Here is a 25,763-nt window from a genome sequence, read left to right as displayed (position 1 = left end):
CATGTCAACAAGGTTATTAAAGGAAAAGTGTGCATTAATAAAAGCTGGAAGTACAAAGGTGTTTACCTCGAGTCTCAGCATGAGGCATATTTGCCACGTTTCCCCCTAAACTCCAGCATTTAGACGCCCTCTTATGTGCCCTGTCCCTCACCTTGAACAGAGTGGAGGTCACATAAGGAGTTCATTTTCCAGCTGGGCTGGTTGGGTAATCGCAGTTTCAGCAAAGACAATCCCTAACATCTGTAGAGAGCATTCCCCACCCGCTGCCAGGGTGCTCTCACTCAGCCACTAAGACCAGATCTTAGCAAGTTACTGCCCTGCTTAGAAACCTCTGCTGAGTCTCCATTGCTTCTGTGATAAAGTCCAACGTCCTTAGCCAGCACTTCAAGGGCTCCCCCATTTAACCAAAACCTCCCTCTCCTTTCCTCCCTCCCTCCACTCCCCTCTGCCTGGGAGACCTCCACGCCCCCCACCCCCAGGCCTGACCCCCATAGCAGCATGCGTGCTCTGCTTACCACACTGACTCAGTCTCTGCCCTTTATTAAAGTATAATTGACAAATAAAAACCATATATATTTAAGGTATATAATGTGGTGTTTTGATACACATATTCTTTGTGAAATGCTTAACAAAATCAAGCTATTTAACATTTCCATCAGCTTAATTACTTTTTTTGTGTGTGGTAAGAACACCCAAGATCTACAGTCTTAGCAATTTTTGAGTATACAACACAGTATTATTAATTACTAGAGGCCCGGGGCATGAAATTCATGCATGGGGGTGAGGGGGTCCCTTTAGCCCAGCCTGCACCATCTCCAATCTGGGACCCTGCCGGGAGCCGGTCCATCCTTGCTGTTTCAAGGGACCTGGCATATATAGCATACGGTTCTTAATATGTTTGCTCACCTTCTTGGCGTTGTGTTTTAACCAAGGTCACCTCTCCGAGAAAGGTTGAATCCCCAGGTAGGGATTTTCCCCTGAAGTTAGGGAGGGGATGAAACTCCTTAACTAAGTGCCAGGCGGGCAGTTAATCAATTTAACTACAAACAATCATGCTTAAACTACATAATCTTTACTCCCTGGAATGGAGATAAGAAACGCCCTAACCTTTGTAATAGAAATTGACAGGATTAGAATCAACTGGTATAAATACAGATGCAACAAGACAACAACAGACAGAATTCAGAACACAGAACCTACACAGAACGTTCTCTAGAGACAGAAGAACTTCGCTGGAGAAAACATGGCAAAAGATCCTGGACTGAACCTGACTACAGAAATTGGCAAGAGAACCTGACTAGAACCTGGTGACCGAACCTGGCTGGAGATCTCAGACAGAACCTGGCTGGAGAACCTAGCGAGGGAACATGGCTACAGAACCTGGCTGGAGATCCGAAGCAGAACCTCTCTGGAGATCCAGACCAGAACTTGGCTGGAGATCCTGGCTGGAGATCCTGGCTAGGCTGCTGATCAACTGAACGCTGTCTCCGTGTCATTCCTTCTTCGCCGACTCCGTCCACACCTTTGGGGACCCCTGGACCAACTGGGGTTGGACCCCAGCAGGACCCCTTGGGGGATGTCTGACTTCCAGTTTAGGCCCTATCCTCAGGATCGGGCCTAAATCGGCAGTCAGACATCCCTCTCACAATCCTGGACCACTGGCTCCTAATTGCTCACCTGTCTGCCTGTTCACCCCTAACTGTGCCCCCCTACTGGCCTGATCAACCCTCACTGTCTCTGCATGCTAGCCTGATCTCTGCTAACTGCCCCCCTGCCAGCCTGGTCACCCCTCACGGCCCCCCCACTGGCCTGGTCGCCCCATGCAGCCTGCTTGTTCAGTCATTTGGTCATCCCTCACTAACCCTCCTGCTGGCCTGGTCCTAGGCAGCCATCTTGTGAGGGCATGAGGGTTAATTTGCATATTACCTCTTTATTATATAGGATAGTGGCTGCTAGGGGCTGGGGGCATGGAAGTGGGAAATGTCACAATTTTATTCATTCAGGATGACGAAATCCTAGAGATCTGGTGTGCAGCCTGGTGACCAATCAGTTTCAATTGTTTGTCTTCTCCACTGGCCCCTGCACCCTCTGGGGGAGCAGTTCCCACGTCTGGCTAAGCATCCAGATCTGCTGGGCAGCTTGATACAAATATAACATTCCTGATCCTCACACCAGGCCCACGGAATTAGAAACATGGGAGTGGAGCCAGGGATGCATACATTTAAATACTGTTCCAGGTGACGGTGGTCAGCAGGCAGGCTAGGTAGCCGCTGCCCCAGGATGAGCCCTCGCGTCCAGTGGGCCCATCGAGTGACAGCGGGGATGGAAGGAGGCAGAGCTGAGGAATGCAGAGGCCTCGCTGCAGCCCAGGTCCTGCTCTAGGAGCTCTTACATCTGCTACTTAATCTCAGCCACGGGGAAGAGAGATGACAGGATGCCCATCACCACAGACAGGAAACCACAGATGAGGAAACCACAGCTCGGGTCCCATGTAACAGGACCAGCTCTGCGGTCTCTTTAGGCTCCTATTCTTTTTACAATATATTTTTATTGACTTCAGAGAGGAAGGGAGAGAAAAAGAGAGTTAGAAGCATCAATGATGAGAGAGAATCATTGATTGGATGCTTCCTGCATGCCCTACCCCTTCACCCCCCTCCCCCCTCCATAGGGATCAACCCAGAAATTCGGGCATATGCCCTGACCTGGAATTGAACTGTGACCTTCTGGGTCATAGATTGATTCTCAACCACTGGACCGCACCAGTCGGGCCCTATTCATTTTACTTAACTCATGTTAATTAAATGCCAGTTAAAATAAATTAACATCTTGTTTTAGGAACCTATAAGACCTAGCCTCTCTGCTCATCTTTCTCAGAAACTGCCTCTTCCTTCATCTCTCCCCATCTCGGGCCATCTCCCCTCTAATCCACTTTCCCAAATGCTGACAAGTGATCATTTAAACCTGAAAGTCTGACAAAGCCATTCTGCTTATGGTACCTGTGGCCACATATAAGCTTTTCATTTTCACACAGACAGCTATGTCTGTCTTTCCCTCATGTCTTTGAGCTTTTCAGACTTACAATGGGTGTGTAGGCAGGTCTTCCCTGCCCTCTAGACTTCTAATGCAGGTGGCAATCTAGGGGTTAAACTTTACAATGTGTAAAGCGTTTGTACACACTGACATAGAAAGACAACCTGAGACAAATGGCACTAGGGCTTCATAAGCAATTCACAGATGAGGAAATTAGACGAGTGAACAAACAAATGAAAAGAAACCTCATCACTGGAGGTCAAAGAAAGGAAGTGATGTCTACATCCCTTCGACTAGAAGAAATTGAGAATGGCTGTCACCCTCACTGCTGGCAGTGAGGCAGGGAGAAGGGAACTCTCATGAGCTGCTGGCTCCAGTGGGAATTTCACCAGCCTTTCTGGAAAGCATTTCAGAGATATTTTAAAAGTGGAAAAGGCAATGCTGTTTGTTCTCATTCTTCATTCCTGGGGATCTACTTCCCAGCACAAAACCACTAGCATAAAGGACCTGTGAACAAGACTATTTACTGCTGAATTGCTCCAATAGCGAACACCTGGACATTGGGTGACTGTCTGTCTCAGAAAGAATTGCTGAGGAAATTATTAAGAAAAGAATTATTAGGAAACACCCACAGCAGAGTGACACACGATCCATGAGAAATGTGAAGTACAGCTGCACTGGCCTGAAGCTGCAGGAGGTGGAGCTGAGTGAGTAAACCAAGATGCAGAGCGTGTGATACGATGGTCCTACTTTGTAAAATGCTTCCACACACACACCCACATGAAGCCCTTTAGGTGCACAGTTTACGTGATGTGTGAGTGTTAGTCTGAGTGTGTATGTGAGCACAGAGTAACCTGCATGAGGACCCACACTGGGCTATTAACATGGGTTGCAGTGGTCAGCAAACTCATTAGTTAACAGAGCCAAATATCAACAGTACAACGATTGAAATTTCTTTTGAGAGCCAAATTTTTTAAACTTAAACTATATAGGTAGGTACATTGTTATTAACTTAATTAGGGTACTCCTAAGGCTTAGGAAGAGCCACACTCAAGGGGCCAAAGAGCCGCATGTGGCTCTCGAGCCACAGTTTGCGGACCTCGGGTTAGGGGATGCCAGGTTTGCTGATGATAGAGAAGAAAGGGGCCCTAGCTGGTTTGGCTCAGTGGATAGAGTGTTGGCCTGCAGACTGAAGGGTCCCAGGTTTGATTCCAGTCAAGGGCACATATTGGATTGCAGGCTTGATCCCCAGTGAGAGGCATGCAGGAGGCAGCCAATCAATAATTGTCTGTCATCATTGATGTTTCTATCTCTCTCTTCCTCTCCTTTCCTCTCTGAAATCAATTAAAATCTCTCTATATAAAAGCTTAAGCAACTGTTACAATCAAAAGACCGGAACGCCTGGAATGACTGGTCACTATGACACATACCAACCATCATGGGGCAGATGCTCAATACAGGAGCTGCCCCCTGGTGGTCAATGCACTCCCACAGCCAACCTCCCATGGTCTCTCTCCCCTGCTAAGGCTCCAGTCACCAGAGAATCCGGGTCCTGGAAGTCTGTAGGAAGAGAGTGCCCAGATGCTGGTCAAGGCAGAGTAGCAGCTCAGAGGAGGCAGAAGGGGCAAGGCAGCAGCCTAACTGCAAAGACGTAAACACCACCGCCATCGTATCTCTGCCACCACACCCTGCCACTCCCCTCCTGACCTTGTTAGCCACTTCCAGCTCAGCCCGCCCCTTTCTGGGCTCCCAACCACTGATTGGCTAGCACTTCTATGGTGGTGTGCCACCATGGGCAGAGTCAGCTACCTATCATGCTTGGGGTTGGAGCCCTGAGAAAATGTGTGGCTGAGGTAGGAGAGATGACCCGTCTGTCAGCAACTCCCACCCGGGGAGAGTGAGGCTGCTGGAGCACAGACAGGGAAGAAGAACTGTATTTCCACCTCAGAGCTTAGCCGGTGTACAGGCCATTATGGGGTGCTCTGTCTGTGGTCTTTGCTTGCTGCTACCTCAGCACATCTACACAACTAGACTGGGGCCTGCTGGACAACCTCCCACAGTTCCTCCCACCCCTCATGCACCAATTTGTGCACCCGGCCTCTAGTATATACTAAAAAAAAGAGAGAGAAAAGAAAGGGAGGGAGACAGCCAAGACAAAGGACAAAAGGTTAATAGTAAACTGTAATAAACTCATATCAGCATGTATGATATGACCATTCTTATGAACTTCTATAAATTCTAGAATGTATGTATGTGTATTACAAAATCTGACAAAATTTAGAAATGCAAAGCTAATCAGCTCATTCTTCCCAAAACCTGCCATGGCTTCCTGTGCCCCTGTGGGTCCATCCAGAATCTCAGCCTGGGCTCCGGAAGCCCCTGCTCAGCTCCCCGCCCTCCTCCAGAGCAGCTCCCCTCCTCCTCTGTGTCATGGGCACACATTTCCCCAGGACCCCAGGCCCTGCCCTGCAGCTCTGCTCCTGTAGCTCTTCACATAAGCTGCTCTTCTCTGCCAAGAGCATCCCTCCATGCCCATTTTCCTGGATGGCTCTTGCTCACTTTTACAGGCCTCAGCTTCAACAGCAGTTCCTCGGGGGATTTTTCATGACCCCCAGATGTGGTTAGGCACCTTGATATATATTCCCAATGATGCTTTGTCCTTGCTACTATTCCATTTTACTAGTAGCCACTTTTTTAAAAAAAAAAACACTTTGCACACATTTCCCCAGCTGCTGTTTGCTGTTTACTGTTTGCTGTTTCTTTATTGTATGCAGATTGGATAAGGGCCCATAGCAGGGTCCTGAGTGTTGCATCCTGGCTCTGGTAACTGTGGTGACCAAGAACCACCTCTCTAGCCCTCTTGGCACCCATGGCTCTCTCAGCCATGATGAGCTCTTCCAGTCTTCCAGGGGGAGCAGTTTATACCCCAGATGGCATCCCTAGCCTGTCTCAGAGTATCAGCCACCTCATCCCCTGTACCTCTGGCCGTCTGGGTAACATGGCCGCCCAGGGCTCCCCACTCCGCTCCTTTCCCCTAGTGCGGAATCCCTGGGCAGAGGAGCCCTAGTGGCTGCTGGAATCCCTCCTGCCCTGTGACCATGATCTGGGCCTGAGAGGAGCTGCAGTGAGGGTGGCTTGAAATCCCAGAACATGTCTGGGGACAACTGGAGCTGGCATTGCTATTGCAGCTGAGAACTAACCAAGACGGGGAATTAGCACAAGGCACACACCAGCGAGGGCACCGCAAACATATGTGCTGAGCGTTATCATGTTTTCACTGCTTATTTCTAAATAAGCATGTTTATGAAAAAAAAAAGCAACTCAAATCATACAAAGAGAAAATAAATTAGTTCCTTTTATTTTCAAACCATATCTTCGCTTTATAGTAATTGCTTTATTTCTGTAAGTGGTTTCATTTTTGTCTTCACACACAGGGGAGACAGGAAGCAAAGATTATATGACTGTTTTCCCAAAAGACTCAGGAAGCCAGATTCCCATCAAGATCATTGCCCTCTGGCAGCTTGGAGAAGGCAGTCAGCTTTCACAAGGAGAAGGAAATGTGGAAATTAGCTGCACTGCGTGGATCTGTGGAGCGGGGGGGAGTGCTAGTTCCAGGAGCTTTTGTATTAAACCACCAGAGCTTCCTACCCCATTGGCAGTCACCCTCCTCCTGCAGGGAGGACGCCTTGCTTAGGAACCTCCGTGAGCACAGGAAGGACTCGCATGTAAATGGGAGAGCAAACTGAGTGTCCTGCTCAGTAAGTGGACAGAAAGGGAGCATCCGTTTATCTCCTAGAAAGTGCCCTTGGCCTGTTGTCTGTGAAGTGGAGAAGGCAGGAGGCTGTCAGCCCACAGTGTTCGTCTCCTGCGGCTTCTCCTCAGGACGGTCCAGCATTTGCAGTCTCTCCTCCAGTCTCCGCTTCCACCCTTCTCTGAGCCTGAGGGGAGAAACAGTACACTGGGCTTAGTGCATTGGCCTCCATGCCTGCTGGTCCCACGAAGGTGTTTTTTTTTTCCTTGTAAAAGAACATTATTAAGAGAAACATATGACTTTTACAAATTAGTGAAGGAAAAAGTAAATAGACAAATGAGCAAAGCCTCTGAATATATAATTTCCCCCCAAAGTGTATTCCTTCCTGTGTGGAGTCAATGTAATCTCAATCAACGTCCCATCTTTTGTAGATAAGAATAAACCGATTCTAAATTTTGTATGGAAAGGAAAAAGAAATAGGTTAGCGAAAACAATTTTGAAGAAAAAGAAAGTTGGAGGACTCACACTGCATGATTTTGATACTTAATATAAGTCTACCACCATCAAGACAACATGGCATTGGTGAAGATCTATTGCAAATAGATCAATGGATTTAAATAGAGAGCCCAGAAACGAATATACACAAATATGGCCAATTGCTTTTGACAAGGGCAAAGACAACTCATTGCAGGAAGGCATATATATATATATATATATATATATATATATATATATATATATATACAAATGGGGCTAGGACATCATACATCCATATTCAAAAGAAATTATGGCCTTTGACCCATATCTCACATCTTATATAAAATTAATCATAGATCTAATGTAACTGTAAGATTAAGACTTTCAGAAAAACACAAACGAAACGATTTTTTTATTATACTAGGGGCCCAGTGCACGAAATTCATGCACTGGGTGTGGGGCGGGGGGGAGTGTCCCTCAGCCCAGCCTGCCCCCTCTCACATACTGGGAGCCCTCAGGCGTTGACCCCCATCACCCTCCAATCACAGGATCGGCCCCTTGCCCAGGCCTGATGCCTCTGGCCTAGGCGTTCGGCCCGCGCAGTGGGGACCCACAGCTGCAGCGGCCCCGCGATCGTGGGCTTCGCTTTAGGCCCAGGCAAGGGACCCCTAGCTCCCGGGACTGCCAGCTTCGACTGTGCCCAGCTCCCATCGCTGGCTCCACCCCTACTTCCTGCTGTCACTGGCCAGGGTGGAAAAGGCACCTGATTCTCCGATCATGGCTGGGGGGCAGGGCAAAGGCGGCCCCCAGGGCCGCCTTTGCCCTGCCCCCCAGCTCTTAGCTCCCCCCTAGGTTTCCGATCACTGTCAGTGGCAGGGGGCTTCTTCCTGCTTTCCCTTTCGCCTCCCTGCATTGTGCCTACATATGCAAATTAACCACCATCTTGTTGGCAGTTAACTGCCAATCTTAGTTGGCAGTTAATTTGCATATAGCCCTGATTAACCAATGAAAAGGGTATCGTCGTACGCCAATTATCATTTTTCTCTTTTATTAGTGTAGATTCCTTGGGACTAGGAAGAATTCCTAGATACAACACAAAAGGCATGAGTCATTAAAAAAAAGAGGAAGATTTGGGACTTAAATTTGCTCTGTGAAAGATACTGTAAAAAAATAAAAGACAAGCCACAAATAGAGAGAAGATATTAAAAAATCACATATTCTGGACTTGGTTCCAGAATATATAAAATTCCAAACTCAATGAGATGAAAATAAACGACTAAATATATAACTGGTAAAATATTTGAACAGACATTTTACCAAAGAAGTTGTGTGGATGACAAACAAGCCTATAAAAGATGCTTAACATAGTTAGAAAAAAGCAAATTAAAACCACAAGGAGATACCACCCACCTCATAGAAAGATCAAAACAAACAAACAAACAAACAAACACCAAAAACCCACCAGGAAAAACAGACAAAAAAGAAAAATATGAAAACAAAACAAAAACTCTTGCCCTAGCATGTTTATCTCAGTGGTTAGAGCATTGGCCCTTGGAATGAAGGATCATGAGATTGATTCCACTCAAGGGCATGTACCCAGGTTGGGGTGAGTGTGGGAGGCAATCAATTGATGTGTCTCTCTCACATTGATGTTTCTCTCCCTCTGTCTCACACCCTCTATTCTATTCTCTCTAAAAATCAATGGAAAAATATCCTTGAGTAAGGATTAACAACAAAACAAATAATTCTTACAATGAAAGCCAAAACCGGTGTTGTCAGGACCCACGAAGGTTAGGGGTTGCCCCTATGATGAGAGCAAAACAAACCCCACCCCAAGTAGTGCAGCTGTACTGCCTATGGAAGCTGCAGAGATTCAAGACTGGAAGACCACAGAGATAAAAAATCTTCCAATCCAGTGCCATCTGTTGGAAAATAGTAGAAAGACCTCTTCAGAGATAAATGTGTAAGCAAAGGACAGCAAGTACCATGAAGAACCACAGTAACGGAGATGACCAGAAAGGGAATGAAAAGTCCCCAGGAAGAAAACTGAATCACATGGAAACGTGATATAAATGACGGAGATTTCAGGATTGCAGTTCTGAAAACACTCAACAAGATGAGAGAAAATACCAGCAGGGAATTCAGTGCACTCCAAAAACAAACCAATACACAAAAAAAGGGTGCTTTACCAAAGAGATTAGAATTTTCAAAAAGAACTGATCAGAAATTCTGAAAATAAAGAGTGCAATTAAAGAGATGGAGAGTAACCTACCATGTATAGAAAACAGAAGCAAAAAGATGGGGAAAATAATTAATGATATTGAAGATATGAAACAAGAAATGATGCAGAGGGAAGAAGAGAGAGACCTGAGCATAAGGAAAAATTAAAGAGCTCTACAGGAGCTATCTGGCTCCATCAGAAAAGGCAATATTAGAAGTATAGGCATTGTGGAGGGGGAAGAGAGGGAGCATGGAATGGAGAGTCTATTAAAACAAATAGTGGGTGAGAACTTCCCAAAACCATAGAAAGACTAGATCCTTGAATCCAAGAAATAATCAGAATACCTAGTTACATCAATCCAAACAGGCCCTCTCCAAGGCATTTGGTATTACAGCTGTCAAAATTAATGACAAAGAAAAAATTATCAAGGCAGCCATGGAAAAGAAGGAAGTCGACCTACAAAGGAAAACTCACCAGAATTTCATCCAACTTCTCAGCAGAAACTCTACATGCCAGATGAAAGTGGTACCAAATATTTAAACATCTGAAAGAGAGAAATTACCAGCCACAAATAATATATCCAGCAAAATTATCCTTTAAATATGAAGGAGAAATAAAGATATTCCCAGACATACAGAAGCTGAGGGATTTTATCACGAGAAAAGCTCAATTGCAGGAAATACTCAAGGAGTTATTCTACTTGAAACAAAGACCATAAAGTCACAACACTATAAGTAAGATCCCAAAAACTTACAACATAAACAGGGAGAATTTGTGACAACTAAATATAAAAGAGGAGGGGGGAAAGGTCTGAAGTGGCTAAGAAAGATGAAGATCAGATGCACTAAAAAATGAAAATAAAAAAACAAATTATGGGATATATACAACTCAATTTTTTATAAATCTAACTAGAGGCCCGGTGCATGACATTCGTGAACTTGGGGGGTGGAAAATCTTAGCCTGGCCTGCGCTCTTTAGCAGTCTGGGAGCCTTTGGGGGATATTTGACTGATGGTGGGGAGTGGGCCTAAGCTTCAGTTGGACATCCCATGGAGGCAGAAGAGGCTCCCGCTACTGCCACTGCACTAGCCAGCTGTCAGCCCTTGTGTGGCTGAGGGGTGCTCCCACTGTGGGAGTACATGGACCACTAGGGGGCAGCTCCTGCATTGAGCGTCTGCCCCCTGGTGGTCAGTGCACATCATAGTGACTGGTTGTTCCACTGTTTGGTTGATTTGCATATTACCCTTTTATTATATAGGATGGTAACCACACACAGAAATCCCCAAACCAGGACATATAGCTTAAAAAAAGAGGAAACAGAGCAAAGATGTATGGAATATGATCAAACAAAAACAACAGAAACATAAAGGAAAAGGAACAATGAAGGCCCAGAGTTACCAGAAAACAAAAGATAAAATGACTATAGGAAATCCTCATCCTATCTAATAATAGACAAACATAGTAATTGACCGTACCTTCACTATGCCTCTCATTGGCTAATCAGCATGATAAGCAAATTAACCACCAACAAAGATGGCGGCTAATTTGCATACTGCAGGCAGGGCGGGACAATGCAGCCGCCAACGCGAGCCGCCATCCCGGGCTGCAGGCTGTCCCCAGAAGCCGTGGAAGCTACCCAGAAGCTGGTGATCAGTGGGAGATGGGGGTCCCCTTCCCAGGCCTGATGCCTGGGCCAGAGGCATCAGGCCTGGGTGGGGGGCGGAGACAGTGATCGGGGGAAGATGGGGGTCCCCTGACTAGGTTTGACACCTCTGGCAGAGGCGTCAGACCTGGGCAAGGGGCCGATCTGACTATGAGAGGGTGATGGGGGTCGACACCTCTGGCTGAGGTGTCAGGCCTGGGGCGGGGTGGGGGTTGGAGGGCAAGCCAGTGATTGGTGTGAACTATAGAGGAAACACCTTTTCTGACCACCCATTGGTTAAGCTCCCTGTATGTCACTGGTAATATTCTTAGTAACTTGAGTAATAAGAATCCAAAAAGGTTATCTAGGGTTTTTCACCACACTGCTGGCGAAAAAAACGAAGGTCCACTGGTGGAGGGCTAAGAAATGTTATATCCTGCCCCAGCTGGTTTGGCTCAGTGGATAATGCCTTGGCCTGCTGATGGCAGGGTCTGAGTTCAATTCTCACCAAGGGCATCTACCTAGGTTGCAGGCTCCTCCCTGGCCGGGGCCCAGGTCAGGGCTCCTGCAGGAGGCAACCAATCAAAGTGTTCCTCTCACTTTAATATTTCTCTCTGTTTTCCCTTTCTCTTCCACATTCTCTAAAAATCAATGGAAACATATCCTCAGGTGAGGATAAAAAAAAATAATAAAGAAATTATTATTAGCCGAAACCGGTTTGGCTCAGTGGATAGAGCGTCGGCCTGTGGACTGAGGGGTCCCGGGTTCGATTCCGGTCAAGGGCATGTACCTGGGTTGCGGGCATATCCCCAGTAGGAGATGTGCAGGAGGCAGCTGATCGATGTTTCTCTCTCATCGATGTTTCTGACTCTCTATCTCTCTCCCTTCCTCTCTGTAAAAAATCAATAAAATATATTTTTTAAAAAAAAAGAAATTATCATTATATGAAAGACACATCTTGAAAATGCCTAAAGAAAGTTGTCATTTTTTCATGGTGAAGGGACTGGAGTCCATGTTGATGAAAAAACCTTGGTGGCTGTGGTGACTGGCAGTGGCTGCAGCAGCACGGTGATGGGGCTGGTGCCTTCCCCTGATCAGCCTGGTCACCTCCCACAAAGGGAGGCCAGACTGCAGCTTAGGCCCTATCCCCAAGGGGAGCAGAATGCAGGCATAAGCCGTCACTAGGACATCCCCTGAGGGCTCCCAGTATGCGAGAGGGGGCAGGCTGGGTTGAAGGACACCCCCCACCCCAGCGCACGAATTTCGTGCACCGGGCCCCTAGTACATTAATAATTAGCCTAAATGTAAATGGTCTGAATTTGCCAATAAAGAGGCACAGAGTAGAGAGTGGAGAAAAAACAAAACCCAACCATGTGCTGCCTATAAGAGACACATCTAAACTGCAAAGTCAAAGGTAGACTCAAAGCAAAAGGGTGGAAAATGACTCTCCAAGCAAACAACAGCCACAGAAAAGCAAGTGTAGTCATCTTTACAATTGACAAAATAGATTTTAAGAAACAAAGATAACATGTGACAAAGATGGATACTTTATAATGATAAAGGGAACACTACATCAATAAACCATAACACTTCTTAATATATATGCACCCAACCAGCGAGCACCAAAATATATAAAAAACTATTCACAGAACTAAAGGGAGAAACAGATCAAAACACAATGATAATTGGGGACCTTAGTACTCCATTGACAGCTCTAGACAGATCAACCAAACAGAAAATCAATACAGAGATATTGGCCTTAAATGAAACACTGGACCAAATGGACATAATTGACATTTACAGAACCTTGCATCCCATAAAATCAGATGATGCATTCTTTTCCAGTGCACATGGGACAGCCTCAAGGATAGACCATATGTTGGTCACAAAATTAGCATCAACAAATTCAAGAGGATTGAAATTATACCAAACATAGTCTCTGACCATAATGCCTCGACATTAGAAATCAACTGCAAAAAGGACATAAAGAAACCCACAAATACGTGAAGATTAAACTGCATATTACTGAAAAAAATGGCCGGATCAAAGAAGAAATGAAAGGCGAGTTCAAAAGATATATAGAGCCAATGAGAATGACATTACAAGATATCGAAACCTCTGGGATGCAGTGACAGCAGTAATACGAGGGAAGTTTATGTCATTACAGGCCTGTCCGGGTTGGTGGCAGAGCTCATGTCTGGGTGTGGAGATAGGTTATTTACCCTCAGGGGCTAAGAAAGGTTTTTATAAGTTCATGTTGACTCAGCACATGCGAATTACACTTGTTTTCAGCTCGGCATGCTCACAAACATGGAGGCATGGTGCCTTGCTGACTAGCAGAAGGCCCAGCCGCCACTCCTCTTGTGAGTGGATATCTCGGCAAACAGACCACTTGGCTGGGCTGCTCCTATTTTAGGGAGAAAAAACATAGACAGTCCCTGAAAAACTGAGCTGATTTGTGGGCTGCAAGGCTCTGCACATGTGCAGGCAGGTGCTGCTCCTTGTCCTCAGAGCAATGTTGACACATGTGACACATGTCTTCTCACATAAGTACATGTTCTCCTCTGAGAGAACTCCTTTGGCTAGAACACAAGTTCATTTGCTAATGAGGAAAAGACCACACTAGCCTTCCCCCACAGATCTTAATATGTATAACCCCAGACGTGGGATCTTCCACATTCACACTTACCTGTTGACACAATTCTGAAATTTAGTATAATCTCATGTGCTGGGGATGGTAACAGGAAAGATATTTTGTAGTTCATCCAGATATAAACAACAGAACCTCATTGTTATTTATATAAATACTAGAGGCCCAGAGCATGAAATTCATGCATGGGTACAGTCTCTAGGCCTGGACTGTGATCCAGGCATCTTCCCCAGCTACCCGCACCTGGCCGGGCCCCTGCACCCCACTGCCCTATTACCCATTGAGCGATTGGAGCCTGCCTGCCAGGGAGAGAAACTGAGTGGTCGGCTGTTTCTGCCCGATCGCCAGCCTTGCCCCTGCCATGGGTCGCCTTTTGTGTGTGGGGCAATCTGTGAGGTCCTTGGCCTGACGCCGCCCACATCCCCCGCTACCCACCTCCAGTTTCCCATTCGCCATTGGGTGATGGGAGCCTGCCGGCCGGGGAAAGAGACTGAGAGGTGGTCAGTGAGCCTCATAGTGACTGGTCGAGTGGTCGTTCTGGTTGTTCCACCATTAGGGTCAATATGCATATTACCCTTTTATTATATAGGATGCTCATTTTATCTACAAGTCATTGGTTCTCAATGGGGTGACTATGACTTCCAGGGCACATTTGTTAATGATGGGAGATAGTAAACAAGAATTCTCTGGCCCTAAATGTCAAATGTGCTGAGGTTGAGAAACACTGATACAGATTGTGGTAAGACTGAGTGGGTAGAGAGTTTAACATGTCTTTAATTTTCTATACTTTATGATATTCTGACATCTTGAAAAGCTTGCTGGCCACAGAAAAACTGCCCATCCAGGACTTGCCCTCTCTTAGAGAGAGCAAAAAGTTTGGCTGCTAAGCATCTAGATCAATCCTGCTCCTGTGACCCCCAACTACTTGATTACCTAATTGTCCCACGTGAAGCCATATTTCCTCTGTCCCAAATCATCCCACGGCAAGGGACCAGGCAGCTAGGGACCACATCTATAGACTAAATAAATCCACTGGAATTATTCAGCTAGCAGTCCCAACCTGACCACCTGCCCTTCCTCGCCTTTCCCATGGAGACCCCAGGAAAGGCTCTGGCTTAGACTTTCCCTTGGGTTCTGCCTTCTGCCACCTGAGGGGAAGCTGGCGTTTCTGCTGTGGCTCTCATGGCCCGTGGTGGCCCCTCCCTGAGCCCTCATTCTTCCTTCTTCTTGGCTGCAGCGACTTTACCACACCACAGCCAGCACTCGCATGCTCAGAACAATGGGTAATGAAATCATCCAGGCTCCCCATCTTCACATCTGGTCTATTTCCGGGGAACCCTACTTTCAAAAGTAGTAGAGAACCCCCACATACTTCCTCAGGGCGCTCCTTCCCTGACGATCCTCCTCCAGCTCCCGGTAGTAAGTCTGTTTGCTAATTTCTTTTTCCCAGAAGCTTTTGAGCTCGTGACAAGTTTCACAGCAAAAGACTTCTCGTCGGATGTATTGGTTGTTCATCCCCTAAAAACAAACAAAAACAAAATAACAGATCTCAGCCCCTCAAATAAAGCCACTCTAATGTGGAGTCATGAAAGATGGCTTTGAATCCAGACATTGCCTTGTATACTTTTAGTGACTCTGAACAAATCACCCAGCCACTATGAGCCTGTTTCCATAACTGTAAATGTGGATAATAATTGGAAAATATTGCAAAAAGATTTAAAATGAGCAAAAATTAAAAATGTGTTGAGTAACTGTTCCAGATTATCTGGTTATACACAGGCCGGGCACTTTCATTGTCCTTGAGCTAGTTCACAACTCTGTAAATTATAGAAAAAATGTGGTAGCACAAGTCATTCTTGAACATAGAAATTCAAATAAATTTTGTCCAGTGGGATGTAATTGATATCCCTATGGATATCAACCAATTTTTCATAAACTTGTAAATTCATCTCAGTATTCTTTATTGCCTATATGTGTGTGTGTTTTTAAATTCTCCTTTGAATACGTTGTAAAATCTTTCTAGTTACCTCATTAATTAATTATTAAGCTTGGTACAATACTTGAAATGTTTATTTTACATTTTAAGAGAGTCATGATTTTAACTTTGTTAAAAAAAATTATCCTTTAACAGTTGCTTTACTGCTGCATGTGAAATGGATAACGTATGCAAATAGTAAATAGACACTGGACAAATGTTATGCTCTTTCCATTCTCCCTCACAGAATAACAATAACCTCTATGGTTTATTGAGCACATAGTGTGAGATGGGCATTTTACACATGCGGCTGCATTTGATCTCACTACAGCTCATAGATGGGTGATGTCACACTCATTGGTCTGATGAGAAAACTGAGAGAATTTGCCTGTCGTCTCATTACTGAACATGAAGGAATGGGGATTTGAACCTAGGCTTGTCTATCTTCAAAGTAGATGCTCTCTCCTCCGTCACTCCTCATCATGAGACATGGCCACTTGGAGCAGAGAAGGACAGATGACTGTTGCCATTATTGTGACTTAGGTCAAAACCCTTCCTGTGCTCTGGGTCCAAGTTTCCTTTTCCGTGAAGTGGAGATTAAATGTGATCATACAAAGGACACTGCCCCACACACTGCCATTCGCTCCCCAACGTTCATCTACCCACACAGCAGATGCTTGCTCTTGGAAGCTCACAGTCTGAGTCCTGTCCCTCCCACGGAATCACCACTGACGTTCTCATTGTCTGTAGTTTATGTATGATATTAAATGCTTTGCTGCTTATTGACTCAGCCTATATTTAACATTTATCTGTCTCTGTTGCTGGGCTGACGAGACTAAAAGTTCTTCAATCTCAGGGACAAGATGTTTCCTTTCTTGTCCCAGGTCCAGTGTTGGGCTGTGTCCAGAGAAGCCTTTAGCAAAAGCACTGGTGGTGAGTTTCACCCTTACACCATTTAGGCTGTACATTTGGGAACACCATGAAGAAGTGGTTATGTTACTACAGTTGACAGTTGCTACTCCGCTAAAGACTGGACTCAAACCCATAGGCTATTGCTCAGCCTAACTGCTTGTTTTGCTGGGAACTGCTGGAAACCTGAACTTCAGCATCTAAGATCATGCCGACTTGTAAGAACTGCTACAAGGGGAAATGCATTCTCCTTTAGATGGCTTGTAACAGCCTCTCCTCCTTTCCACGCCCCCCACTTTTTTTTTTACTTGTTTTGCATGTGTTGCTACATTTACTATGCTCATTGTGAGAAGCACGTTAGTAGGTGGGATCATCTGCCTTGTACTGTTAAGAAACAAAATTGATAGCAATTTTAGAAAAACCTCAAAATAAAGCAGGGAGCAGGGAATGAACGGTGTCCAGTGTTCCCTACGGGTACTGACCGCTGCTCTCTGCACCTGCAGAGGGGCTCTGAGGAGAGCAACAAGGATCACTTCCCAAGTCGTCCTCTCAGTGGGGCCAGGGAGAAGGGGGAGCGCTGTGATCTCCTTGAGACAGATCATGGTGCTTTTCTAGTCACAGAAATAAGTTCTAAGGAACGTGCAGGCATGCACACCTATCAAGTACCTGAACCTCCTGAATCGCTTAAAGGTCTTTGAGATAAAACTCGTATTTTTTCCTGAGGAATTTTTCAAAGTGAGGTGTCTCCATTCTGTTCTTAAGCAACTTTTTATAAACACACGTTTATGTTTTTGCAGTCATTCATCCAAATTTCAATTTGCTACTTTCATCCCATGGTGTATGCAGATGGGAGGGAAATAGACTTCCCAGGTGACCTCTCCTGAGATTCTCTATGAATATAGGATTTTTTTATTGACACCCAGATAGCTGTGTTTTCCTTCACCTTCAATGGCACAAAACTCAGCAGCAACAAGTTTAAATAACTCTAATGGCTAGGAGTTCACATGAATGAGTCATTCTGGTTATCTTCATAATAAACAGGTAGGAATAATAGCTGCTTCCCCCTTTAAGAATATCTATCAGTGTCATTGAGTTTACCTTTTTGAGTCCCCAATATTGATATAAACATAGGTACAGAGAAATATTTTCCTTTTCTAAGATAGACAATAGGGTAAAAGGCATCGGTATTGGCAATGACACCCAGTCCCTGGGTGACAACAAGGAGTGACATGATTTAGGGATGAAGCAAGGCTGTCTCACTAGTGGCCAGATAAGCCCTGTGACAGGCCCTCACCTACTGGTGGGTGGACTGCGGGTCTGTGATCTCTGGCTTATTGTTATGCTCTTCATTGAGCACATGTTGGATGCCTTCAGTCCTCAAAGTGCTTTACAGTCCTCATTCATTTCTCACAAGCCCACGCTTGTCCACAGTTGCAGAGGAGGTGCAGAAAGGCAGGCCATGGCCTAAGGTCACCCCATTGAAGGGTTGGAGTTGGGATTCAAGCCCTGCCCAACTCCAAAACCTGTGCTCATCACCGGCACACGACTTGGCAATCAGGCACAAAGATGGCACTCATGGAAAGAGCTGGGTGGAGCATACCTCCTGCTTCAGTTGTTCTGAGCCATGTGAGGATCATTAATCCCTTATCAAGGCTGAAGTAGATGAACTTTTTTCAAGATTAGTCCATGCTATTACAGTAACACAGACTTCCCTTTCTCTCTTCAATGCCTTTTGTCATAGGAGCACACCACAGCAGTTTTATGTGTTTCACGATAAGGACATACACACAGACACACACAGACACAATGCTCATGGACACGGACTCTTCCTGCACCCGCACTTTGGGAAATGTACCCTCACCATCCGGCACAAACGCCCCTTCCATCACCCGGCAATTCTGCCTCTACAGGTGCCGAGGATGTGGCTGCCGCTTCATCTCCTCTCAGGTGGGCCTTGTCCTTGGGATGGAAACACCTGAAGGGCTGATGCTCGCAGGTCCAGGAGCAAGATGAGGCGCCTTCGGGGGGACTGGCTGGGTGTCCCCTCCCATCCCCACTTCGGGCCCCACGGACAGAGATTAGAATGAGATTCCTTTCTTCCTCTTCTTCCTTCTCAGATGGGAGCGGGAGCACATGTGAGAGTGCTTCTCCTCAGGTCAGCACCTTTTTAGAAAGCATTTTCTTTCCCCCTCTCCTCACAGTTCAGTCAAGCTCTTTGAAGTTAAGTCTTGAGTCCCTGTCCACAGTTTCCCCTCCAATTAATATCCTTCAAAGACTTTCAGGCTTTGCCGACAATTTGATATTTGGGTCTTAAGAAAAGGCCCAAGTGAGAAAAAAGGCTACCTGTGGCAGTAAGACTGACCTTGAGAAACATATGTCCTTTCTACAGCTTAACTTTCTCATATTGAAAAAAATGGCTTTTTCTGTGAATTAAATGTAGATTAGCAGCCAAAGTGCTTAATATAGAATAGAATCTGGACCATGATAAATGCTCATCATCATCATCATCATCATCCATGCTCATAGCAAACTGCATTGAGTACAGTCTGAAATGCTATCTCACTTAATTCTCAACATATTGTGTTAGTTTCTATTTTTCCCATATTTGTGGGTGAGGGCATGAATCTGGGAAGTGAGTGATGTCCCTCAGTCTCAGAGCCAGGAATCTAGCCCCAACCTGCTAACATGACACCTAAGTAACAGTGAGCAACACATCCCCCTCTGCAGTTGCCAGTCAGACACTGAGAATTATCTCCATGATGACAGTAGCTCTGGGAAGTAAGTCTTGTCATTCCCCCAGTTACCAGACAAGAAACAGGTTGAGAGGTTTAAGTGCTTGTCAGTATCACAGAACCAGTAAATGCTGGTGCTGAGCTCTGAACCTGTGCTGTCTGGTTCCAAATTCCTGTCATCACCGCCCACAGTTTGAACCACCTTCCTCACTCATTTGAGGGAATGTGTACCTGCCCTAGAAAAAGAGACTGTTAGTGTCTGTCATCAAAAGGGACCATCACCACAAAAGCCCTGCCAGGGCATTGCTTAGACCCACCCAGTCTAGCCGGTGCTCTCAGTCCTGTGAGCTTGGCCTGGGGTCTTGGTCACTAGATCAGACAGCACCCTTGTAGAAGACCGGAGTGCTGGGCACCCAGCTGGGAATGAGGACCAGTGAGATCATAAATATCAATCTAGTTAGTTGACTGTCTCAAAAATTAAATTTCAAACTGCTCTGTACATCAATGTTGAGTCCATGTACAAACTGGCATATGGACAATAACAGGAGTGTATGTACATTACACTTCCTAATGTTGACAGCTCTGCTCTGATTATGGAAGAGAATGACTGTGCTCTTAGGACATTCACAATGAGGTATTTTGAAGTGAAGGCTCATGGTGAGTCAACTTATCCTCAAATAGTTGGTCAAACTCTGTAGAAAGATAAAGCAAATCTTAAAGCAAAGCGGTGGCGGTAGGTGTACTGGGTTAACAGTATGTGATAATTCCTTATTCTTTAATGTTTCACAGCCTTAAAATTATCTTCAAATAAAAATGAAATAAACAAAAATTACTTTTCTCTCCTTTCAAGAGAAAAATGGTTATTTGGCTTGCTTCTCTCAAATTCCCCCCCCACCCCACCCCCACCCCAACCTCTTCTGCAATACACCAACCTCCGTAGACAAACCCTGGACAATTTTACCTTTTGACATTCTTTGTAGTGAGCATTTTTTACGCCAAGGGTAAGCTAGGGCTGAAGACACAGGTGGGGGCATTGCAAAAAGACTGAGGAATCACCTGGCAAGAGCTCCCGAGCTCCCAGTAGCCAAAACTGGGAACAATGTGAGCAGCAAAATAAATAACATGATATTAGTTACAACCTAAAGAATGAATCCAAACTAATATAAATTGTTGAAATAGATAAATGAGGGAGGAGCAACTCTTCTTTTCAGAACTATTCTGATGAATAAGTGTAGAAGAAATGAAGGGATATAAAAACGCCATGAGAATATCACAGTAATAATTGCTACAGACAGGATCCATTAATGGATAATAAAATTAGTGGATGAAGCTTTAAGGAAAAGCAGGGTATTTGCTTATATAGCCTCAAAATATCCCTCCAAAAAATTGCTAATTATTGTGGTCGTTTTCAAGATAACCACAAGTTCCTTGATTGCTCACTCTCCACTTCCCCCCAGGTGGAGCTGAACTCCTCTCCTTGCATCTGATGAGACTTGGTGACTGATGGGAAAAATGGTAACTGCAGTGCAGAAACAAACAGCACCTCAACCATGTGATCAAGGTTCACATCACTGGGAATAAGCAATGTTGATATCACATGGCCCCTGCCACCATGTGACAGATGGGGACATCGCCTCTGTGGTACCCTTCCCTAACTCCAGAAACTTCAGTGTATTCATGAGAAAACTGTAAACAAACTCAAATTCAAGCAATTACACAAAATACCTGACTACCATTTGTTAAACATGTCAAGGTCACTTGCCATGCTAGGCATGTAAGTCAAAAAAGACTGAAAAAATTGTCACAGATTGAAAGAGATTAAAGAGACATGAACCCTAATCAGTGTTTTTTCTTTCTAAACAGAAAATGGGCTGTGTATTTCTTTTAAAAGAGTGGGTGCAAGCTAGAGTCTGCTCAAAAATAATTGAGTTTCCAGAAATATTTTTTCTTTTAGTTCATCGAATATCTGGATGGAAGGCTCCTTAATCATCTCTATTTCCCTGTTGAGTTGAACTAGATTATGGTGGTGGTTGTCCCACATCCCTATCGCCTAGGGCAATGATGGGGAACCTATGACATGCGTGTCAGAGGTGACACGTGAACTCATTTTTTGGTTGATTTTTCTTTGTTAAATGGCATTTAAATATACAAAATAAATATCAAAAATATAAGTCTTTGCTTTACTATGGTTGCAAATATCAAAAAATTTCTATAGGTGACACGGCACCAGAGTGGTTAGGGTTTTTCAAAATGCTGACACGCCGAGCTCAAAAGGTTCGCATCACTGGCCTAGGGTGTGCTTTCTAAACAAGCTGAATGACTCTGATCAATAGAGCGGAATTCCTTAGAAACCCACATGGTGTGAGGGGCAGCACGGCTTCCCAGGGGAGCGACACAGCTGCACACGTGTTGCTGGTGCTGAGGGGAGTCAGACACCGGAGAGCCACAGAAGTGAGACAGAGTCGCCCTCACTGTCCCCCTCCCCGAGCGCTGCAGGAGCTCTTTGGTTCGCCTATGTGGAGATACACACAAGTGGCAATCACCCAATGGCTCTCTTCAGAAAACTTTGGTCCACGGGTTTCAAAGTTTTACACGATTAGCGATGATGCTCCTTTAAGGCTACATCGGGAAAAGACGTGAATGAGGTCCTTGGACACAGCAAAACACTTCAGTGCGTGCTGAAGGAGAGAAACCTAGCAGTAGCAGTCCTTTACCTCCTTTCTTGTTGCATCCACTACACTTCCCAAAGACACCCACTGCTAAGGGTGTCTCATTGATCTTTCCCTTGTAATGAAAGCATGTGTGTGTATAGGGGGAAATAGGTTTACAGCTGTTCGTACCGAACACAATCCAATAATTAATAAATAATAATACAAGAATAAACTCTGTTTTGCATGAGCACAACTCTAAACACACTTTTGCCCCACCCTGTGAGTATATGACATTTTCTTTTCTGCAAGCAGGACCGTGCTATGTGTACCGTTCTGCATGCTGATGTTTTCACTTAAGAAAGTATCTCCTTCCAGCCCTCATGGGTTTCATAGCCTCCATGGTGTATGGCTCCGCTGTAATTCATTCAACCCGTCTTATACTGATGGACATTGAAATTCATTCCTGTTTGGCTCTACTACACAAAAAAACCCCGAGTGAATCATTCATTTTGCTTACATATATAAGCATATCTATAGCACAGACACCTAGAAGTATAATTGTGGGTCAAAGGCCAATATCTTTAAATATTGGGTGTATAATTGCGTATCAACCTCTGCAATTCCATGAGTGTTGGGACCCTCTGCTTTGAGGAACTCCCCATCTCCGCTAGGACAGCAGAGACCAGGCGGTCAGTACATGTGGCTCTTGGTGACAAGGCCCAAACACAGCTTGTGGTCTTGGACTCATGAGACCACACCTGAATGGCCACCCCAGACAGGCCTGGAAGGGACTGGCACTCCAACATCTGTTGAATTAATGAACAAACAAGCCATGCAGTGCTGAGATGGAGACAGTATGTGTTTTAATTCAGTTACACTTTGTGGACGAAAGGGGCCACACGCTGACCTGACAAGCTCAGGGAAGGCCTGCGTGGCAGCCTAGCAGACTCAGAGACCTAAAATAACTACAAAGGATGGTCTGAAATAAACTTTAACTAAAAGCAGTTATGGTGCACAGTTATGTCCTAAGCCAGTATCTTCACTGACAAGATCAACTTTGATCCTTACTGAGCCCATTTGCCTTTTTGCCTCTGAGATAACATTCCCTTGAAGTGTCTGGGTAACTTGTAACTTCCCTTTTTCTGGAACCCCTGGAGCACAGCCAAATGTTCTGGGCGCCAGGGCAGATACTACAAATTCCTTCATTATCATGTTAATTGGTCCTGCACCCACCTAAGTATGTGTCCATCATTTTACTTTTTATCCTATCACAGAGGTTCCCCCCCCCTCCCATTCACTTAATCCCACCTCCTTAAATCTGTCACCAATGAATTTCATGTATAAATACAGATGTAACCCTGCCATTCTCCGCAGCACCATCTCAATTCATTGAGGTTCTGCTTCCCGGCATATGTCGACAGTTTGGCTCAAAAAAACTCACAAAAATTCTTTACAAGTTTCAGTGGTTTTTTACGTTAACAACTTCAAACATACAAAGTCAGTATTTAAACAAATAAACATTAACTTCTGTTTCATTGCATTCTTATGCTGATAGGAAAGACACACACTTCCAGGGAAGTAAACAAATGGTTCCAGTTCTAACAGTCAACAGATATCTACATGACCAATTCCAATTCCTGTTTCTCTATTTTTTAAAAAATAATATTTGGCTTATAGTTATTTCAACCGTGTTATTATTAACACATAGTTACTACTTAATACACGTTTAATTGCCTTTTTTTTCATGCGTTTCACTGACTGTTAGGAAAGCTTCTTTTGTAGAATTTGGCAGATTCTTTCCTTCACTGTCCTCATCTGTGAATTGAGGGGTTTGGTTTAGAGGTTCATAGAGGCCCCTGGCTCTAACAGTCAGGTAGATCTATCAGCATCAAGTTCAACATGAGAGGGGCTTTGTACAGTGGGGCCTTGACTTACAAGTTTAATTCGTTCGGAGACCGAGCTAGTTAAGGAGCTCCTTAACTCAAATTACTCTGACAACTCAATGCAAAAAATCCGAGGAGAGACAGCTGGTATCTCAAAAAACTCCTTAGTCAGGTGCTGCAGACCAAGATCAACAGTAATTGATATAAATGTGGGAAGTCTGGCAGAAGGCTGACCAGGGCTCCTTTTGATATTCACAGGGTGAATATCTACATTTTATTACCTGCTGCTGACTCAAGGGCCTAAAGCAAACTCCCCCAAGACCTGACAATCTTACTGTTTGCTAAACATTAGCATTGATATGTCTGTTTGCATTCCTAAAGGCAATTGTGTATTCTAGCTAATAAAAGCAACTGGGAAAGGAGCAACAGGGAGAACTCCACTTCTTTAGTTGAGTTATTCTCTGGTTCCCCTGGTAATTATAAAAATTAACATTCTGTCTTGTGTGTATCATTTGTGCGTCAGCCCTCCCTTCAAGTCTTTGAACCCGCGAAAGCCATGCTGGCCGTGGACTCTCGCAGTCGGGACACTCATAAGTCAAGGCCCCACTGTACATTAGTTATTTCACTTCCAAATGAGAATAGCTGGTTGCCCTACCCATATGTGAAGGGCAATATCAGTAATTAGACAGGTTTTTAGGAAAAGGGGACTGCTCTTTGATAAATAAACAGTTCGATTTCTCTGTATTCCCCAAAGCAAAGACATTTTTACTAGCTTTTATATCTATTGAGAAAATTATTTTTATTTGCAGCAACTCATTACTAATTTGGAAAAGTCAGAATTCCAATGGCAACCCTTAAATTTACTTTACTAATTAAGTAACATTTAAAGAAATCTCTTCTAGTGAAAATTAACCAAACAACATTTATTGAACCTTGACTTTGTGTAAGTTCATGCACTTATGTCTAATAAGGGGTTAGGGAATGGTTAATTGTATGAACTAAAGCAAAAGAAAATGCCAGTTTTAATTGCCAAGTTCCAGGTTACTCGGTGAAGTAAAATCCCCAATGAACGTTTAAACCTCCTGACCACCAGCTTTCTGAGGAGCCTCCATAATTCTGGCACCTCTAGTGAATGTTTCCTTGGGACTCAGTTATTCATCAATTAAGATGAGATACAGTCTGTGTTTTATTTCCTCTTAAGAGAATCTTGTCCAGTGAGATCAACACTAACTTCTGTTTAGTTACACTCTGCAACTTGACATTCATGCATTACTGACACCTAGAAATCAGAGAGGGGAAGCTCTCTGGGCCTGTGGAAATCACTTCCCAGACTGGTGCAGGGTGGGCTGCTCAAAAGGAGGAGAAATGAGTCCAAGTGGGAAACAAAGGCACAGGAATAACAAGCATGTCCTAGCTTTCAGCCCCCAATGTGAGCTGTTCCCACTGCTGACAACACAAACTCCACAGACTGACCTTGAAGATGAATTGGCAGGTGAACTAATATCCTGCTTGGTGCAAAGGAGGGCCCTTCTCCCAGCCCCAGTCCTCACTCCTCAGCTCTGACTTGGGAGGCCACTGGCGCTGCACCACCCTGAAATCTCACTGTGGCAGCCCTTTATACGTGGAGGGGAGGACTCACAGGGATCCCTGGACCTCTCAAGGTCATTTGAACCAAATTAGTAGCAGAATCAGACAATACCTTTCCAGGGACATTGCAGCCTTCCCTGGTGGTGAGAGATGCTCTAAGCATCCTTTGCTGCCCCGCCTGGCCCAGGGCAGGCCAGCTTCGGATTGGCAGGTCCCATGAGTGCTATGACTTGGCCTGAAGCAAGCGAGAAGATTT

General features: G+C 44.9%; 1 protein-coding gene across 1 annotated transcript; it reads right to left on the bottom strand.

The window, feature by feature from the left end:
* Positions 1-6,420: 6,420 nt before the first annotated feature.
* LOC132212729 (protein FAM240B-like) lies at positions 6,421-25,495 on the bottom strand. Its single transcript, XM_059658728.1, has 3 exons — positions 25,394-25,495; positions 15,143-15,288; positions 6,421-6,968 (listed from the first exon to the last, which is right to left on the bottom strand). The coding sequence occupies exons 2-3, from the start codon at positions 15,283-15,285 to the stop codon at positions 6,875-6,877; spliced, it is 237 nt and encodes a 78-aa protein (XP_059514711.1). The 5' UTR covers positions 15,286-15,288; positions 25,394-25,495; the 3' UTR covers positions 6,421-6,874.
* Positions 25,496-25,763: the final 268 nt, after the last annotated feature.

This window comes from Myotis daubentonii, chromosome 11 (genome assembly GCF_963259705.1).
Source record: "Myotis daubentonii chromosome 11, mMyoDau2.1, whole genome shotgun sequence".
In the NCBI taxonomy this organism is placed as follows: Eukaryota; Metazoa; Chordata; class Mammalia; order Chiroptera; family Vespertilionidae; genus Myotis; species Myotis daubentonii.
The sequence above is the reverse complement of the archived record's forward strand: the minus strand, read 5'-3'. Positions and strand labels throughout refer to the sequence as shown.

Excerpts from the sequence above, each read along its gene's own strand:
- LOC132212729 (XM_059658728.1), bottom strand. The coding sequence starts at position 15,285 with ATGAACAACCAATACATCCGACGAGAAGTCTTTTGCTGTGAAACTTGT. Across the intron at positions 6,969-15,142 it reads GGAAGGAGCGCCCTGAGGAA|GCTCAGAGAAGGGTGGAAGC; the intron begins GTATGTGGGGGT and ends TTCTCCCCTCAG.